Source organism: Muntiacus reevesi, chromosome 2, assembly GCF_963930625.1.
Source record: "Muntiacus reevesi chromosome 2, mMunRee1.1, whole genome shotgun sequence".
In the NCBI taxonomy this organism is placed as follows: domain Eukaryota; kingdom Metazoa; phylum Chordata; class Mammalia; order Artiodactyla; family Cervidae; genus Muntiacus; species Muntiacus reevesi.
Window position 1 is genome coordinate 130,052,965 of NC_089250.1, and position 20,506 is coordinate 130,073,470.

A 20,506-nucleotide genomic window follows, 5' to 3' on the forward strand; every position below is an offset into this window, starting at 1 on the left:
AGGGCCCATCAGATTTTCACTTACTTTGCTTTAGCTTCTGCATCTTCATATGCTTTATTAGAAACATCATCTAATCCTCCAATCAAATGTTTGAAAGAGCTGTCAGAGAGGAAAAAAGCAGTGATTAGGATAAATCCTCAGCAAAGTGGTAACAATGACAGCATAGTCAATGATACACTGAAACAATCTGAAAGGATCTAAATAAAACTGAATTCAAATATTTAATATCAGCACATTATTAAGAAACGTATCAGATAATGATATAAACTGAGAGCAGGAAACGTCTTTTAAAGTGCTGTGAGATTTTACATTTTAATTTTAAACCTCTATAATGTTAATACATGTGAATGGCTTTGCTTGTAGTGAGTATTATAAAACAAAACATGCATGAAACATGTAGGATGTTTGCTAATTTAAATTTAAATGTTGCTTTGTCATTTTTACATACACTTAAAAAAATAACCTATAAAGAGAAACTTGACAGTATGCTTGGGGGCTGACTGGAAGGGGAAAGGAGTAGCTACTACATCAGGCCCTTGGGTAATGATCTCATCTGTGGAACCAGGTAACTAGAATGCTGGACTCCATACACCAAGTATTTCTTTTCTTTCTTTTCTTTTTCCTTTGATGTGGACCATTTTTAGAGTCTTTGTTGAATTTCTTACAATACTGCTTCTATTTTATCTTTCAGTTTTTTGGCTGCAAGGCATGTGGGTCTTAGCTCCCCTACCAGGGATCCTGCATTGAAAGGTGAAGTCTTACCCACTAGTCCACCAGGGAAGTCTCTATACTAAATATTTTAAACACAAAAAGGAAACAAAAGACAATGACTAGACAAAAAGTCAAAGAATCAAGAACTGTATTCTATAGAGTATCAAGTTTTCTATAAGGAGCACATTCAGTTCAGTTCAGTTGCTCAGTCATGTCCAACTCTTTGCGACACCATGGACTGCAGCACGCCAGGCCTCCCTGTCCATCACAAACTCCCAGAGTTTACCCAGACTCATGTCCATTGAGTCGGTGATGCCATCCAACCATTTCATCCCCTGTCGTTCCCTTTCCTCCTGCCCTCAATCTTTCCCAGCATCAGGGTCTTTTTCAATGAGTCAGCTCTTCGCATCAGGTGGCCAAAGTATTGGAGTTTCAGCTTCAGCATCAGTTCTACCAATGAACACCCAGAACTGATCTCCTTTAGGATGGACTGGTTGGATCTCCTTGCAGTCCAAGAGACACTCAAGCGTCTTCTCCAGCATCACAGTTCAAAAGCAAGGGAATGGCAAACCACTTCAGTACTCTTGCCTTGAGAACCCCATGAACAGTATGAAAAGGTAAAATGAATTTATTAATGAGGGTCAAATGAATGAATGTGAATGAGCATGCAATAGGCAATAGTCTATATAAAAGTTTCAAAAATATAATTAATGATAAAATAAATGATAAATGTAATCTCCATGGTTGAGAATAGCTCAAATATGATTTTGGCCAGCATTCTTTACGTGATAAAACTGCCCATTTTCTTATTGAATATTTTAGTTATTATTAGAGAAATTCTTCTTTGAGAAACTCCCTAAAGTGATATGGGCTTACACTGTAAAGTAAAATACATATCTTTTATTATGAAAAAAAAGATAACATCTGGTTGATTTCCTGTTTTCACAGATAATGTGAAATCTAAACAGAGAGGTTATTTATCCAAAATGATAGAAATTTAGAATTATAATTCAATTTTCTCTGATACCCAATCCTTTCCTTTATAATACTTAAATATTTTAAATACAACCAAATCTAAACACTGTGAAAAGGCACCAACAGAGGAAAAAAGAGAATTAAGTGGTAAAAACAAACAGTAAGAACTACTAAAACCTAGCTTTTCAAAAATACTGGATCTATTAACACATTATTTTCTTAAACATTTAAAATGCATAGCAATTTGAAAATTCAAATAGCTAAAAAAATTTCTGGCTTCCTCCTTCAGTTCAGTTCAGTCCCTCAGTCTTCTCAGGCTCTTTGCAACCCCATGGGCTATAGAACACCAGGCCTCCCTGTCCATCATCAACTCCCAGAGTTTATTCAAACTCATGTCCATCGAGTTGGTGATGGCACCCAACCATCTCATCCTCTGTTGTCCCCTTTTCCTACCACATCAGTCTTTCCCAGCATCAGGGTCTTTTCAAATGAGTCAGTTCTTTGCAACAGGTGGCAAGTATTGAAGTTTCAATTCAGCATCAGTCCTTTCAATGAATATTCAGGACTGATTTCCTTTAGTATGGACTGGTTGGTTCTCCTTGCAGTCCAAGAGACTCTCAAGAGGCTTCTCCAACATGACAGTTTCAAAAACATCAATTCCTCAGTCTCAGATTTCTTTACATCCAACTCTCACGTCCATACATGACTAGAAAAATCATAGCTTTGACTAGATGGAACTTTGTTGACAAAGTAATGACAGCTTTTTAATATGCTAAGTTGGTCATAGCTTTTCTTCCAAGGAGCAAGTGTCTTTTAATTTCATGGCTGCAATCACCATCTGCAGTGATTTTAGAGCCCTCCAAAATAAAGTCTGTCACTGTTTCCATTGTTTCCCTATTTGCCATGAAGTGATGGTACCAGATGCCATGATCTTAGTTTTCATAATGTTAAGTTTTAAGCCAACTTTTTCACTCTCCTCTTTCACTTTCATCAAGAGACTCTTTAGTTCTTCTTCACTTTCTGCCATAAGGGTGGTGTCTTCTGCATATCTGAGGTTATTAATATTCCTCCCAGCAATCCTGATTCCAGCTTGTGCTTCCTCCAGTCCAGCGTTTCTCATGATGTACTCTGCATATAAGTTAAATAAGCACAGTGACAATATACACCCTTGATGTACTCCTTTCCCAATTTGGAACCAGTCTGTTGTTCCATGTCCAGTTCTAACTGTTGCTTCCTGACCTGCATACAGGTTTCTCAGGAGGCAGGTCAGGTGGTCTGGTATTCCCATCTCTTTCAGAATTTTCTAGTTTTTTGTGATCCACACAGTCAAAGGCTTTAGCATAGTCAATAAAGCAGAAGTAGATGTTTTTCTGGAACTTTCTTGCTTTTTCAATAATCCAACAGATGTTGGCAATTTGATCTCTGGTCCCTCTGCCTTTTCTAAATCCAGCTTGAACATCTGGAATTTCATGGCTCACATACTGTTCTTCAAGCCTGGCTTGGAGAATTTTGGTCATTACTTTACTAGTGTGTGAGATGCATGCAATTGTGTGGTACATTGAGCATTCTTTGGCCTTGCCTTTCTTTCGGATTGGAATGAAAACTGACCTTTTCCAGTCCTGTGGCCACTGCTGAGTTTTCCAAATTTGATGGCATATTGAGTGCAGCACTTTCACAGCATCATCTTTCAGGATTTGAAATAGCTCAACTGGAATTCCATCACCTCCACTAGCTTTGTTCATAGTGATGCTTGCTAAGGCTCACTTGACTTCACATTCCAGGATGTTTGGCTCTAGGTGAGTGATCACACCATCATGATTATCTGGGTCATGAAGATCTTTTTTGTACAGTTCTTCTGTGTATTCTTGCCACCTGTTCTTAATATCTTCTGCTTCTGTTAGGTCCATACCATATCTGTCCTTTATTGTGCCCATTTTTGCATGAAATGTTCCCTTGGTATCTCTAATTTTCTTGAAGAGATCTCTAATCTTTCCCATTCTATTGTTTTCCTCTATTTCTTTGCACTGATCACTGAGCAAGGATTTCTTATCTCTCCTTGTTATTCTTTGGAACTCTGCATTCAAATTCATAAATCTTTCTTTTTCTCCTTTGCTTTCACTTCTCTTCCTTTCACAGCTTTCTTTAAGGCCTCCTCAGACTGTCCATTTTGTTTTTTTTGCATTTGTTTTTCTTGGGGATGGTCTTGATTTCTATCTCTTGTACAATGTCATGAACCTGCATCCATAGTTCATCAGGCATTCTGTCTATCAGATCTAATCCCTTGAATCTATTTTCACTCGCACTGTATAATCATAAAGGATTTGATTTAGGTCATTTTTGAATGGTCTATTGGTTTTCCCTACTTTATTCAATTTAAGTCTGAATCTGGGAATAAGGAGTACATGATATGGTCCACAGTCAGCTCCCAGAGCAATGACCCCACTAGAGATTGACCCAGACTTGCCCAGGAGTGTCCAGGAGTCTTCAGCAGAGGCATCGGTGGGTGGTGATCTGATGCAGGGTTGGTGGCAGTGAGTGTAGCAGTACATACATGGGATCTTTTGATCCCATTATCTTGATTATTTCCAGTGTAGTTTGGCCCCAGGTAAATAGCAGGGAGGGAACACATCTCCACCCATCAATAGAAAATTGGATTAAAGATTTACTGAGCATGACCCCGCCTATCAGAACAAGACCCAGTTTCCCCCTCAGTCAGTCTCTCTCATCAGGAAGCTTCCATTAGCCTCTTATCCTTCTCCATCAGAGGGCAGACAGACTGAAAACCACAATCACAGAAAACTAACCAATCTGATCACCTGAATCACAACCTTGTCTAAATTCAATGAAACTATGAACCATGCCATGTAGGGCCACCCAAGATGGACGGGTCATGGTGGAGAGTTCTGACAAAACGTGATCCCCTGGAGAAGGGAATGGCAAACCACTTCTGTATTCTTGCCTTGAAAACCCCATGAACAATATGAAAAGAAAGAAAGATAGGACACTGAAAGATGAACTGTCCAGTTGGTAGGTGCCAAATATGCTACTGGAGATAAATGGAGAAATAAATCCAGAAAGAATGAAGAGATGGAGCCAAAGCAAAAACAACATCCAGTTGTGGATGTGACTGGTGATAAAGGCAAGGTCCAATGCTGTAAAGAGCAATAATGCATAGGAACCTGGAATATCAGGTCCATGATTCAAGGCAAATTGGAAGTGGTCAAACAGGAGATGGCAAGAGTGAATGTTGACATTCTAGGAATCAGCAAACTAAGATGGACTAGAATGGGTGAAGTTAATTCAGATGACCATTATATCCACTACTGTGGGCAGGAATCCCTAAGAAGAAATGGAGTAGCCATCATAGTCAACAAAAGAGTCCAAAATGCAGTACTTGGATGCAATTTCAAAAATGACAGAATGATCTCTGTGCGTTTCCAAGGCAAACCATTCAATATCATGGTAATCCAAATCTATGCCCCGACCAGTAATAATGAAGAAGCTGAAGTTGAATGGTTCAATGAAGACCGATAAGACCTTCTAGAACTAACACCCAAAAAAGATGTCCTTTTCTTTATAGGGGACTGGAATGCAAAAGCAGGAAGTCGAGAAACATCTGGAGTAGCAGGTAAATTTGGCCTTGGAGTACAGAATGAAGCAAGGCAAAGGCTAATAGAGTTTTGCCATGAGAACACATTGGTCATAGCAAACATCCTCTTCCAACAACACAAGAGAAGTCTCTATACATGGACATCACCAGACGGTCAACACCGAAATCAGACTGATTATATTATTTGCAGCCAAAATGGGGAAGCACTATACAGTTAGCCCTTGGTTTAAAACACAAATTTTCTATGGTGCTAATAATCCAATATTTATGATTTTTTTTTTTTTTTTTGCTACTAGATAAAACAAAGTGAAGGGAAATGACAATATGTCCCTATATTGATAGGACAGAAAATTATTTTTGAAGTAAATTCCCTCTAACTGAGGAAAACACTTTTTATTTAATGTGTAAGTAACTTTTTTATTATGGAAAAGTTTTTTAAATGAGAGAAGAAATTAAAATACCACTAATAGTTCTCTTACTACAAATAACTAATAGGGACATCTTTATGCTTTATGTATTGATAATTCTTTTTATTTTTTTTCTCATAGCTTTATTGTTGTTTATAGAGATGCAAGCATGAAATAACTATGATTAAATATGGTTTATTATTTTGACTTTAAACCTATTATAACATAAGCAAATGTGTTTATTCTTTAAAATTCCATAAGCAATATTTTCACAAAATAATAGACCATTACACATATACACATGATAGAATATCTATGTGTCCATCTATACACAGAAGCACAGACACCCAAAGACATACACATAGAGATGAAGGAGTAGTCATGGCAACTATGTATAAAAATATTTACACTTATACTCTTAATTAGAGATTAAACATATGGAATTTCTTTTCAAATAAAAATATGTAGAACTATAATCTTGACTTTAGAATGGAACCATATGCTGCTTATAAATAATCTTTAATTAGGAAGCAATCCTGGCCAAATAATATTTTTTTTAAATGAGACAAATACTTCTGCTAATATTCTAAGCCTCCTAAAACAATAAGTTAACCAGTATAGCTAACTAGAAGTTTAAGAAAATGTAGCATTTTTGAGCAATATTAATAAGCTCCAAATAACTGTCTGTGTATCTCTGCACTGATCAATGAATAATTTAGGGCATCTTGATAAACATAATTGATGGCATTACAGAGTTTATCATTCCTGGTGCAAGTCTGAACTAATTGCAAATCTTATTGCATACACACTAAGTATGAAACACCTTTCTTGCTACTTTTCTTAGGATGTAAAATCAAACTTTAACAAATCTTGACCAACCAAACTTTTTGAAGGAAGTGGATAACGTGATTAGTTTAGTGTATTGAGGCAGAAAGAACAGATGGAAAATCCCTCTTATGCTTAATGTTGTAGTTTAAACATACTTGCAAGAAAGGGGTGGAAAAGAAAGAGGAAGTAAAAAGGAATGAAGGAAGGAGAGAAAAATGGATTAAAGAAAGCAGGGAGAAAGGGAAGAAAGAAAAGGAGAAGGCAGGGGAGGAAATGATGATTCTTTCACATCAAGAATGATATTTATAGGATTTTTCTTTAAGAAATATCAGTTATACTTTTCTAAGAATTCATTCATTTCTTCCAAGTTATCCATTTTATTGGCATACAGTTGGTGATAGTAGTCTCTTATGATCCTTTGTATTTCGGTGTTATCTGTTGTGATCTCTCCATTTTCATTTCTAATTTTGTTGATTTGATTCTTCTCCCTTTTTTTCTTGACAAGTCTGGCTAATGGTTTGTCTATTTTATTTATCTTCTCAAAGAACCAGCTTTTAGCTTTGTTGATTTTTTATATAGTCTCCTTTGTTTCTTTTTCATTTATTTCTGCTCTAATTTTTATTATTTCTTTCTTTCTATTAACCCTGGGTTCTTCATTTCTTCTTCTTCTAGTTGCTTTAGGTGTAAAGTTAGGTTCTTTATTTGATTTTTCTCTTGTTTCTTGAGGTAAGCTTGTATTGCTATGAACCTTCCCCTTAGCACTGCTTTCACTGAATCCCATAGGTTTTGGGTTATCATGTTAAACTGAACCAGGAAGAAATAGAAAATATTAACAGACCCATCACAAGCACAGAAATCAAAACTTTAATTAAAAAAAATCTTCCAATAAACAAAAGTCCAGGACCAGATGGCTTCACAGGTGAATTCTGCCAAAAATTTAGAGGAGAGCTAACATCTATCCTACTGAAACTCTTCCAGAAAATTGCAGAGGAAGGTAAACTCCCAAACTCATTCTATGAGGCCACCATCACCCTGATACCAAAACCAGACAAAGATGCCACAAAAAAAAAGAAAACTACAGGCCAATATCACTGATGTACATAGATGCAAAAATCCTTAACAAATTCGAGCAAACAGAATCCAACAACATATTTAAAAGATCATACATCATGACCAAGTGGGCTTTATCCCAGGGATGCAAGGATTCTCCAGTATTCACAAATCATTCAATGTGATACATCACATTAACAAATGGAAAGGTAAAAACCATATGATTATCTCAGTAGATGCAGAGAAAGCCTTTGAAAAAATTCAACAGCCATTTATGATAAAAACTCTCCACAAAGCAGGCATAGAAGTAACATACCTCAACATAATAAAAGCCATATATGATAAGCCCATAGCAAACATTATCCTCAATGGTGATATATTGAAAGCATTTCCCCTAAAGTCAGGAACAAGACAAGGGTGCCCATTCTCACCACTGATATTCAGCATAGTTTTGGAAGTTTTAGCCACAGCAATCAGAGAAGAAAAAGAAATAAAAGGAATCCAGATTGGAAAAGAAGTAAAACTCTCAGTTTCCAGATAACATGATCCTCTACATAGAAAGCCCTAGAGACACCACCAGAAAATTACTGGAGCTAATCAATGAATATAGTAAAGCTGCAGGATATAAAATTAATACACAGAAATCCCTTGCATTCTTATATACTAACAATGAGAAAACCCAAAGAGAAATTAAGGAAACAATTCCATTAACCACTGCGACAAAAAGAATAAAATACTTAGGAATAAATCTTCCTAAAGAAACAAAAGGCCTATATATAGAAAATGATAAAACACTGATGAAAGAAATAAAACATGACACAAATAGATGGAGAAATATACCATGTTCATGGATTGGAAGACTCAATACAGTGAAAATGAGTATACAACCCAACGCAATCTACAGATTCAGTGCAATCCCTATCAAGCCACCAATGGTATTTTTCACAGAATTGGAACTAATAATTTCACAATTTGTATGGAAATACAAAACACCTCGAATAGCCAAAGCAATCTTGAGAAGAAGAATGGAACTGGAGGAATCAACCTGCCTGACTTCATACTATACTACAAGCTACAGTCATCCAGACAGTATGGTACTGGCACAAAGACAGAAATATAGATCAATGGAAAAAAAATAGAAAGCCCAGTGATAAATCTATGCACCTATGGACATCTTATCTTTGACAAAGGAGGCAAAAATATACATGGAAGAAAGACAATATATTTAACAAGTGGTGCTGGGAAAACTGGTCAACCACATGTAAAAGAATGAAGCTAAAACACTTTCTAACACCATACAGTAAATAAACTCAAAATGGATTAAAGATCTAAATGTAAGACCAAAAACTATAAAACTCCTAGAGGAAACCATAAAACACTCTCTGACATAAATCACAGCAGGATCCTCTATGACCCACCTCCCAGAGTAATGGAAATAAAAGCAAAAATAAACAAATGGGATCTATTTAAACTTAAAAGCTTTTGCACAATGAAGAAAACTATAAGCAAGGTGGAAAGACAGCCTTCAGAATGGGAGACAATAATAGAAAATGAAATAACTGACAAAGAATTAATCTCAAAAATATATAAGCAGCTCGTGCAGCTCAATACCAGAAAAATAAATTACCCAATCAAAAAATGGGCCAAAGAACTAAACAGACATGTCTCCTAAAGGAGACATACAGATGGGTAACAAACACATGAAAAGATGCTCAACATCACTCATTATCAGAGAAATGCAAATCAAAACCACAGGTACCATCTCATGCTGATCAGAATGGCTGCTCTCAAAAAGTCTACAAACAATAAATGCTGGAGAGGGTGTGGAGAAAAGGCAATACTCTTACACTGTTGGTGGGAATGCAAACTGGTACAGCCACTATGGAGAACAATGTGGCGATTCCTTAAAAAACTGGAAATAGAACTGCCATACGACCCACCAATCCCACTGCAGAGCAAACACACTGAGGAAACCAGAATTGAAAGAGACATGTGTACCCCGATGTTCATCACAGCACTGTTTATAATAGCTAGGACATGGAAGCAATCTAGATGTCCATCAGCAGATGAATGGATAACAAAGCTGTGGTACATATACACAATGGAATAGTACTCAGCTATTAAAAAGAACACATTTGAATCAATTCTAATGAGGTGGATGAAACTGGAGCCTATTATACAGAGTGAAGTAAGTCAGAAAGAAAAACACCAATACAGTACATTAACACATATATATGGAATTTAGAAAGACGGTAACAGCAACCCTATATGCAAAACAGGAAAAGAGACACAGATATAAAGAACAGAATTTTGGACTCTGTGGGAGAAGGGGAGGGTGGGATGATTTAAGAGAATAGCATTGAAATATGTATATTACCAAATGTGAAATAGATGGCCAATCCAAGTTCAATGCATGAAACAGGGCACTCAAAGCCGGTGCACTGGGATGACCCAGAGAGATGGGATGGGGAGGGAGGGGAGGTGAGAGGGGGGTTCAGGATGGGGGACACATGTGCACCCATGGCTGATTCATGTCAGTGTATGGCAAAACCCACCACAATATTGTAAAGTAATTAGCCTCCAATTAAAGTAAATAAATTAATTTAAGAAAGAAATATCAGTTAACAGGGCTGGGTTTCTCATTCTAGGAAGTTTGTCTGTTTTAGAATATTGTAGTGACAGTAACTCAGTGGGTAATAATTTCAGCTATTAGGATGTTTTCATTATTAAGCCAAAACATCCTTATGAAGGGAGCTGATTACTCAGTGGTATGTCTAAAAAGTGTATAATTTTGTTCCTCTGTTGTGATATGAGGAGACTTCATCGAGAGAGTAACAGGCTATGATATTATTAGAAAGGCAGTTCAAACATCAGAGATCAGCATTATCATGCTGCTAAAAATCAATAGCATTTTTATTTCACTTTATGGTTTACAAAGCACTCTTTATATTCATACATCATGTATGTGCTCAATAATATATAGTAGTTAATTTAGTCTTCATGATCTCCTATCACCAATTAGATTATGTTGTTTAGAAATCTTGTATAAAAATATTTAAAATAGAACTTTTCAAATTCAAAATAGGATAGGAGAAAATCTCAAAACTTCTTTAGAATATTTTTTCTTGATTACATTCTAAAATAAGGTGGTGATCTATTCTTAATGGTTAAAGATTAAAACAAAATACATCAAACGTAAAATCTTAAACCAGAAACTATTGCAAATGCTTCAATAGTGCTAAGTAAAATGTTTTTCAAAAGTTATTTGTGCTCTATTAATTTGACAGGTGTATATGATTATAGCCCATTAGATTTTTGTAACTTAGATAAATCCTTTAAAACATGTTTATTAAAAGAAAATATAAATTTAGTCCTCCACCTGGGACACCTGTTACTAAGGCTAAGATTTTAGAATCATCTTTCATTATTTTACTTCTTTTATTGAAAAAAATCTAATAATTCACTTCGTGGCTTCAGGTAAAATCTCTTGTGTTCGTCCTGTTATTTTTGTTTATCTTTAACTAGAAGTTGTAATTATTGGTTGTTTATGCTAGCAAGTAACATATGAATACATTTCTTCAGAGGGAACATGAGCCACAAATACAATAAAACTAAACAACTTCTACATTTTTTTTCAATTATCCACCCCTCCATTCATGCACCCACCCATCTATTCATGCAGACACACATACAAACTTAGGCAATGCCTACAACCCATGAAGAACAATTCAAGCTACTGTGGATTATACAAAGAGAATAACACCCAAAAGGAATTTACAGGTGCTTGAGAAGACTCTTAAGAGTCCCTCTTAAGAGAGACTCTCAAACCAGTCAATCCAAAAAGAAATCAACTCTAAACATTCATTGAGGGGACTGATGCTGAACCTGAAGCTCCAGTACTTTGGCCACCTGATGTGAAGAGCTAACTCACTGGAAAAGACCTTGATGCCGAGAAAGATTGAGGGCAGGAGGAGAAGGGGGCAACAGGAGATGAGATGGTTGGATGGCATCACTGACTCAATGGACATGAGTTTGAGTAAACTCCGGGAGTTGGTGATGGACAGCGAGGCCTGCTGTGCTGCAGTCCATGGGATCACAAAGAGTTAGACAAGACTTAGTGATGACTGAACAACAACCACTCATGTATGGTAGAGTTCTTAGCAAATATGAGGTGTTGGGTTTGGCATATTACCTTCAATAATCTGAAATAAATCCTGTTTTTCTATGCCTCTTTGGTCCCAGACACCATGCTCTCTCTTAGGAATTATTTCCATAGGAATAGAATTTCCTTTTATTATATATTAATATGTGTGTGTGCATGCTAAGTCTCTTCAGTAGTGTTGGCTCATCTGTCCATAGGGTTCTCCAGGTAAGCATACTGGAATAGGTTGCCATGCCCTCCTCCAAGGGATCTTCCTGACCCAGGGATTGAACCTGTGTCTTTTGTGGCTCCTGCATTGCAGGCAGATTCTTCACTGCCAAGCCACAGGGGAAGCCCATATGTATTTATACACACACACACACACACACACACACACACACACGTACTACCACTCTTGTCTTTACACAGTAGGCAGGGTTATTTTTTTAAAGAGTCAGTCAGAGCATGTCAGTCCTCTATAAGCTCTCTGACTGATTTCTCTCCTACTATACTTCGTCTGACTTTAGAGTACATCAAGCTTGCATCTGACTCAGAGCCTTTGCCCTCTGCCTGGAATATTCTTTCTCTAGATCTCTGCATAGCTTTTTCTTAAAAGTTGTTAATGTCTCAGCTGCACTGTCCTCTTCAGACGTATCTTCCCTACCAAAAGATAGCAAAGTAGCTTTTACCATTAACCCTAATTCTGTTACCCTCTGTCACTTTAACCCCCTTTATTTTCATATCAGCATTTATCACTTGTTAAAATCTAATTTAAGTGCTGCAGTGAACATTAGGGTACGTGTGTCTTTTTGAATTCTGGTTTTCTTGGGGTATATGCCCAGTAGTGGGATAGATGGGTCATACTGTAGTTGTATTCCTAGTTTTAGAAAGGAATATTCATACTGTTCTCCCTAGGTACCTCAAGAGGGAGGGGATATATATATACACACACACATACTTATGGCTGACTCTCATTGTTGTATAGCAGAAACCAACACATTGCAAAGCAATCTTTCTCCAATTAAAAATTAAAAAAAAAAAACCTACCTTGTTTAAATATCTGTTGTTTTCCCCACAATACAATTAGTTTCATGAGATCAGGAACCTAGTGTATCTTACTCATCAATAACCCTCTAGTATATTAATATAATAGAAATTTGAAATGGTGGGTCTATTCATTCATTCATTTATTGTGTGACCAGGAGAAGGTAAGAAAACTTAAGTTTTCTGAAGCAAAGTCTTATATAAAGTTCACGGTTTATGAGTTGAAAGTGTGTGCCTCTTGAGAATTCACCTATATGAATGATGAATTTTCAGGACAAAGATTTAGTTAAAATGAACTAATCATCTAAATGTTGGGTCCTATTGAAGGCATGTATTGCTATAAATGAGGGTGAAAGTGGTTTGAAACACTGAGTGATTTATCATTGAATTATACATAAGACATTAACTTAGGCTAATTATTTTAGCTTATAATGGTGTCTCTATTCATGAATCCCAATTGCTGTGAAATGTTTGATTTAAGCCCAGTAAAAGTGAAAGAACAAATTTTAAAATGTAGCACAACTTTCACTTTCAATTAAAAGCAGAAGAGATTAAAATCAAATCTCATGTGGTAGTTTAGCCTTTTGGGTTATAGGGAGAAATAATGTTTCTAAGGATAGACTGCCCTGGCATGTCAAATTCATTTCATTTTCTCCAGATTCTTCTAATTTCAAAGCAGAATCTACGCAACAGTGGATATTTTGTCCATTTAATATTTTTCAAGCTTATTTACTTAGACATTATTTAAAATTTATAAGTTTATATGTTTCAATCAAAATTGTTTGAAAATAAATAGGCCATTTTATAAAAAACAATAAAAATACCTAGATGATAATATCAATATTTTAGTTAATGTAGAGGTACCAACTGTATCAGATATTAGACAAAACAATCTACATTTTTGTAACTATTTAAAGACTGCCTCTAGAAAACTCCGGAAAGAAAAACTGCATGGGAACATAAAATACTATGAAATTAACTGCTTTTTTAAAAAATTAAACTGAAAATGAAATGCTAGGATGGCACAATAAATTTATTCTCAAAATATCTTTTTAGTATACTTTATTTATGCCTTGAAACTGAAACAAAAACAACATTAGCTTCTAGCATAACATTTTTTTTTCAAAAATCAGTCTGTCTAAACTTTTTCTTTTTGATCTATTCTGCTCTTTTTATTTCTTGCAAAAATCACTAGAAGCTGAGATAAATGTATCCTTCGATGTCACAAATTAGTGATCAGAAAATCTTGAAATAACAAAAATATCAAGTAAAAATGAAAATAACAACTAGCATGTGTTAGAAATTGTACAAACTATTTCATATTAGTTTATCCTGTTTTATAGATAAAAGCAACTGAAGGTTATATGACTAGTAAGTATCAACATGAGGTTTAAATAGAGGCAACTGGACTCTAACACAACAGCACTCATCATTCACATAATTTTTTTAATCTCCCATCATGGAGAGCTGAAGCCAGTTAGCTAATAGCTGGTGCTAGAATTTGATATCAATTATCTACTTTCTCTCACAGGCAACTTTATTTTAACAGATCATCTTCCTTCTTCTATTGCACTATATGTACAGAAGTTCCAATTAGGAAATATATTAGACTGTTAGTGATGTGCTAGCAAAATGCTACAGACTGTATGGTTTAACAATGAAAATCTATTTTCTCACAGTTCTGGAGGCTAGGTGTCCAACATCAAGCTGCCAGCAAGGCGGGTTTCAGGTGAAGCCTTTCTTCCTAACTCACAGCCCCTTCTTCCTGTGTCTTCACGTGGCCTCTCCTCCGTGTGCATACCCCCCTGATGTTTCTTCTAACTATAAAACACCAGTCCTCTTAGATTAGGGTCTTCCCTGGTGGATCAGACAGCCAAGAATCTGCCTACATTGCAGGAGACCCGGGTTTGATCCCTGTGTTGGGAAGATTCCCCTGGGGAAGAGAATGGCTACCCACTCGAGTATTCTTGCCTAGAGAATTCTATGGACAGAGAAGCCTGGCAGGCTACAGTTCATGGACTCATAAAGAGTCAGACATGACTGAGAGATTAACACCTCTTAGATTAGGGCCCACCGCTCTGACTTCATTTAACTTTGATTACCTTATAAAGGTCCTATCTTCAAATATAGTCATACTCAGGGACTAGGGCTTCAACACAATAGATTTACAAAATACTCAGTTCATAACAGAATATTGTAACAGAAAGTTTTCTGAAGAAATATTAACAGCAATTTAGAAGATACATCTTCTTGTGTAGCTGGGCTATTTAAGAAAATTATTTTTGTAATTTGCGAGAAGTTCATAAAAAGTAAATTTGTGCTTCTATTTCTTACCCTGGGGCTAAAGCATAATGACTTTATCATTGTATTTCTCTCCCAGAGAAAGTGCCCCAACTTCCTTCTACAGCAAATCCTGTTTTCATTACTCCTGATCACAAACTCTATCATTACTCTCCACTCTTGCTCTGTCAATTACAACAGCTCTTATTGTTCCATTGTCTCCCTCAGGCATTTCCTTCCTTTCAGTCAATAAATAGGATGGTCTCTCCAATCCTAAAACACAAAACAATCCTTATGACTAAATAGTCAATTTGAATAAACTTCATTTCCTATATCGCATTCTCATTTTTCATTTAATTCTCAACCTACTGCAACCTAGCAGTCTGTTCCTATTTTTTCTTTTACTCTTATTACAATTTTCTCTTCAAAGTTATCACTTATCTCCTGTTAATCTTGGTGGGCTCTTTCCAGCTCCCATTCTCAGTGATCTGCCTGAGGAGTCATGGCCCTGCTCTTCTGCTGGACTTCTCTGTTTTGTAGCCATGAAGCAGAAACTTGTGTCAGTGCTCTGAACTACTCTATTCTTTCCCTCAATTTTCCTCCTTTCCCTCCTCTAGACTACTTTTCAGCATCTGTCACACATATTTTTTCCTCTCCTGTCCCTTAAAGTTAAGCAGACCCAAGTTAGGTCTTTTCCCCTCTTTTCCCACTCAATTGATTGACTTATTTTTCTTATTATTATTTACAACATGTTCAGTTTTGCTTTTATTACTGTAGAGTGAAATCTCACAACAACTTTATGAGGTAAATATAATGACTCCCACTTTATAGAAGTTTTATAGCAGGTTTTCTCAAACTCAGTGCTACTGACATTTTGGATCAGAAGATTCTTTATTATAGAGTCTATACTGTGCATTGTAGAATATTTAGCAATTACCCTCACCTTTATCCACTAGATATCCTCAGAAAGCCCAACTGTGACAATGAAAAATACCTCCAGACAGTGTCAGTGTCTCCAGGTTAGAATAAGAAACAAGAGATGAGGCTTACTGAGATTGTGCAACTTGACTGAGACCACAGAGCTAGAAAGAGGGTAAGTCTGCGATATGATCCCAGGTAGACTGATCTTTACTAGACCCTAGTTCTTATATAATATGCTAATTACCCTTTTCTCTAAGCTCTCCCAAGAAATAAAATTTACTGTTAAGACTATAATTAGGATCCCCAGGCAAATATACTTTCAAATCTATATCTATGTCCTCAAACTCTCCAGGTCCATACGGCAATGATGTCACTCAGCGTCATATGCATATTTCACCAGTGCTCCAAATTCATCTTAGCCTTAACTGCATGAATGATCTTTCATCAAGACTTGCAGTTAAATTCCCTGTATCTCTTAATGGCATTATCCTTTAACCAGTGATGCAGGCTAGATGTCTTATACCAAGTTATTCAGGCTACTGACACACTTCCTTACTTCAAAAGCATCATACTTATTTTCTCTGCCTTAATCTCTCCCACTCTACTCTTTTTAAAAGATTCCTCCAACTGAATTTAGCTTACTAGTTAACACAATTTTTTATATAAAAGCAACAATTGAAACACAATATACTAGACAGATCTTGGTCTTAGAGTCAGACATTGCACTATGTGGCCCTAAAAAGTCATTGAGTCTGAGTCTCAGTTTCCTTTTCTGGAATATCTTATGTCATCTTTTCTCATAAGACTATTGTGAGGGTTAAATGAGATGAAAGAGTATTAAAACAAAGATTAGGGAAGGGATATGAATAAATCAGAAGTTTGGGATTAATTGATATACACTATTATATATAAAATAGATTACCAACAAGGACCTACCGTAAAGCACAGGAAACTGTAATCAAAATCTGTAGTAACCTCTACAAGAGAGGATCTGAAAAGGTGTTTGTGTATATATGTATATATATACACACATACATATATACATGAATAATTTTCCTGTATAGCTGAAACTAATACAACATTGTAAATCAATGACACTTCAATAAAAATAAAATATGTTTTATGTTTAGAAATATAGAATTAGAGGGGAAAAGATAATTAACGTGTCTTACATTTTAACAAATGACACAAACTCAAATGATTTTGCATATAATATTGTACTTATTAAAGTTCCATCATATTATTTGCATTATTATTAACACTGTATAGGAAATATGATGGCTCAGTTGTGTGACTGACTGTTAGTTTCTTCTATATTAATAGAATAAAACCATCCTACTGGCAATTACTTCATGTAAATATAGAAAATAGAGATCTTGAAAAATTATACAAAAATAAATAAAATAAAGGCACCATATTGTGAAAATCCACACATTAATTTCTCTGAACTCTTCCCTTCTTTTCCACCACTGAGCACCCTGTGTATCATCTATAAACTGGGGCCTTCTCACATCATGATGTTTGCTCCACGCTTTAACTAGTCACCTGGTTAATTTGTTTTTCCTTGTCTATTCATCTTTTGCAGGTACCTTGTTAGCCTTTACTGTTAACTTCTGATATTTCAGATAAAAGGTTATTTAAGCTTTTATATACTCTCAGAGTTTTCTGAAGCTTTTTAAGTGGGTTTATTCTTCTTTAGGATAATGAAGCAATTGCAAAATAATGAACTATTTCCAAGCTTTTATTGTCAATAACTAAGCTCCATGTATCAATTACAAGACAAGAATAAATGTCAAACTAATTCTTTTTGGATGATGACATATTTCATGACCTGGCCTGATTTGCACCATCATGTCTTCTAAGATTATTTCAACCAAAAAATCATGCTGGTCAGGTTTCAGGGTAACAGAAGTTCTCATACTTTGCCACTGCAGAGTAAACTGCAAAATGGTCCTAGATAACAATTTAAAACTATGTATATTATTTGAAGGCAAAAATATACAATATAGAAATACAGTCCCTTCAATCAGTGGTGCTGAGAAAACTGGACAGCTACATGTGAAAGTGAAATCAGAACATTTTATCATTCCATATACAATAAACCCAAATGAATTAAAATTCTAAATGTAAAACTGAAAATAATAAAACTCCTAAAGTAAAACATAGGCAGTATTATTCTTGACATAAGTCTTAGCAATATTTTTTGGATCTGTGTACTCAGGAAAGAGAAAAAGAAAAGAAAAATAAACAAGGCACCTAGATAAACTTGAAAGCTTTTGTACAACAAAGAAGACCACTGACAGAATGAGAAGACAACCCATTTGGATGGGAGACAATATTTATGAATGATATCTGATAATGATGTATCTGATAAGGAGATCAAACCAATCAATCCTAAAGGAAATCAACCCTGAATACTCATTCAAAGGACTGATGCTGAAGATGAAGCTTCAATACTCTGGACACCTGATGGGAAGAGCTGACTCACTGGAAAAGACCTGGATCCAGGGAAGGACAGAAGGCAAAAGGAGAAGAGGGCAGTGGAGGATAAGATGATTAGACAGCATCACCAACTCAATGGACATGAATTAGAGCAAATTCTGGGAAATACTGAAGGACAGGGAAACCTGACATGCTGCAATTCATGGGATCACAAAAAGGTCAGACATGACTTAGCAACTGTACAACAAATTCAAAATGCAGAATGAACTCATAGTAATCAGTATCAAAAAAAGCTAATTAAAAATGGGCAGAAGACATGAATAGATATTTTCCCAAAGGAGATATGCAGATGGCCATCAGGCACATGAAAAGATGCTCATCAAGAGCTAGTCATCACAGAAATGCAAATCAAAACCACAATGAGGTATCACCTCACATCTGTCAGAAAGATTATCATCAAACAGGCAACAAATAACAAGTGTTGGAGGATGTGGCTTTTGGACTCTGGGAGAGGGCGAGGGTGGGATGATTTGGGAGAATGGCACTGAAACCTGTGTATTATCATATGTGAAATGGATCACCAGTCCAGGTTTGATGCATGAGACAGGGTGCTCTGGGCTGGTGCACTGGGATGACCCAGAGGGATGGGATGTGGAGGGAGGTGGGGGGAGAGGGGTTTCAGGATGGCGAATGCATGTACACCCGTGGCAGATTCATGTCAATGTATGGCAAAACCACTACAATATTGTAAAGTAATTAGCCTCCAATTAAAATAAATAAAATTATATTTAAAAACAAAGAAAACAAAGGCAACAAATAACAAGCGTAGGAAGATGTGGAAAAAAGAAAACCCTGTGCACTATTGGTGGGATTGTAAATTGATATAGTTGCTATGGAAAACAGTATGGTTATTCATCAAAAAAATAAAACTGGAACTGCCTTGTGATTCAGTAATTTAACTTCTAGGTATTTGCCAAAATTAAAAAAAAATCACTAATTGGAAAAGATATACGCAGCTCAATGCTCATAGAAGCATTATTTATAATAGCTAAGATGCGGAAGCAAAATAACAATCCATCAACAGATGAATGAATAGTATATACACACAATGAAATATTACTCAGCCATACAAAAACAAAACAAAACTGAAATGCTGCCATTTGCAACAACATGCAAGGACCTGGAAGGTGATTTTTTTTCCTTCCTATGTCATGATTGTCATAGAGCTCATCTAGACCCCCCTCACCACCATTTTGGTCACATTTAATGTGTTAATATCTTTCTAAACTCTGACACTCAGCATTGAGCTCAGTATTACAAATGCAATCTGGTCAGTGTTGACTGCAGGAGGATTATAACTATAGCCTAAACTTTAATTCAGATTTTATAACTGCAACCAACTCAGGGTTACTGTGCTACCCAACTATAAGGGATCAGAATAGAATCGGTAATTATATAATCCTTAACATCAACCTGGCCTCTGAGTTTCAGTCAAGAAACATCTCCAAAAACTATATTTACTTTCCTCTGAATCAGATGATCAAAGGTGTTCTTGAAGACCGGGAGGATATTATGCTTAGTGAAGTAAGTCAGACATTGAAGGACAAATACTGTATGATTTCACTTACACGTGGGAGCCACAAAAAACAAAACAAACAACATAGCAAAACAGAAACAGACTCACAGATACAGAGAACAGAGTACTGGTTACCAGTGGGAAGAAGGTAGGAGGAGGGGTAAGGTAGGGGAAGGAGATTAAGAGGTACAAACTACTAGGTATAAAATAAATAAGATATAAAGATATAATGTACAGCACAGGGAATATAGCTAATATTCTGTGATAATCTTAAGTGGAGTATAATCTATAGAAATATTGAGTCACTATCCTGTATAAGATGGGTTTGATAAAGGACAGAAATGGTACGGACCTAACAGAAGCAGAAGATATTAAGAAAAGGTGGCAAGAATACACAGAAGAACTACACAAAAAAGATCTTCATGACTCAGATAATCATGATGGTGTGATCATTCACCTACAGCCAGACATCCTGGAATGTGAAGTCAAGTGGGCCTTAGAAAGCATCACTATGAACAAAG

The 20,506-nt window shown here is 36.0% G+C and overlaps 1 protein-coding gene across 2 annotated transcripts in view; it reads right to left on the minus strand.

Moving 5' to 3' along the window:
* Positions 1 to 20,506, minus strand: part of PRKG1 (protein kinase cGMP-dependent 1) — a 1,324,229-nt gene that overhangs the window by 125,042 nt on the left and 1,178,681 nt on the right. For both annotated transcript variants that reach the window (XM_065922836.1, XM_065922835.1), the window contains exon 9: positions 25 to 99. In XM_065922836.1, the coding sequence (XP_065778908.1) occupies positions 25 to 99 (75 nt within the window). The remainder of the gene's footprint in view (positions 1 to 24; positions 100 to 20,506) is intronic.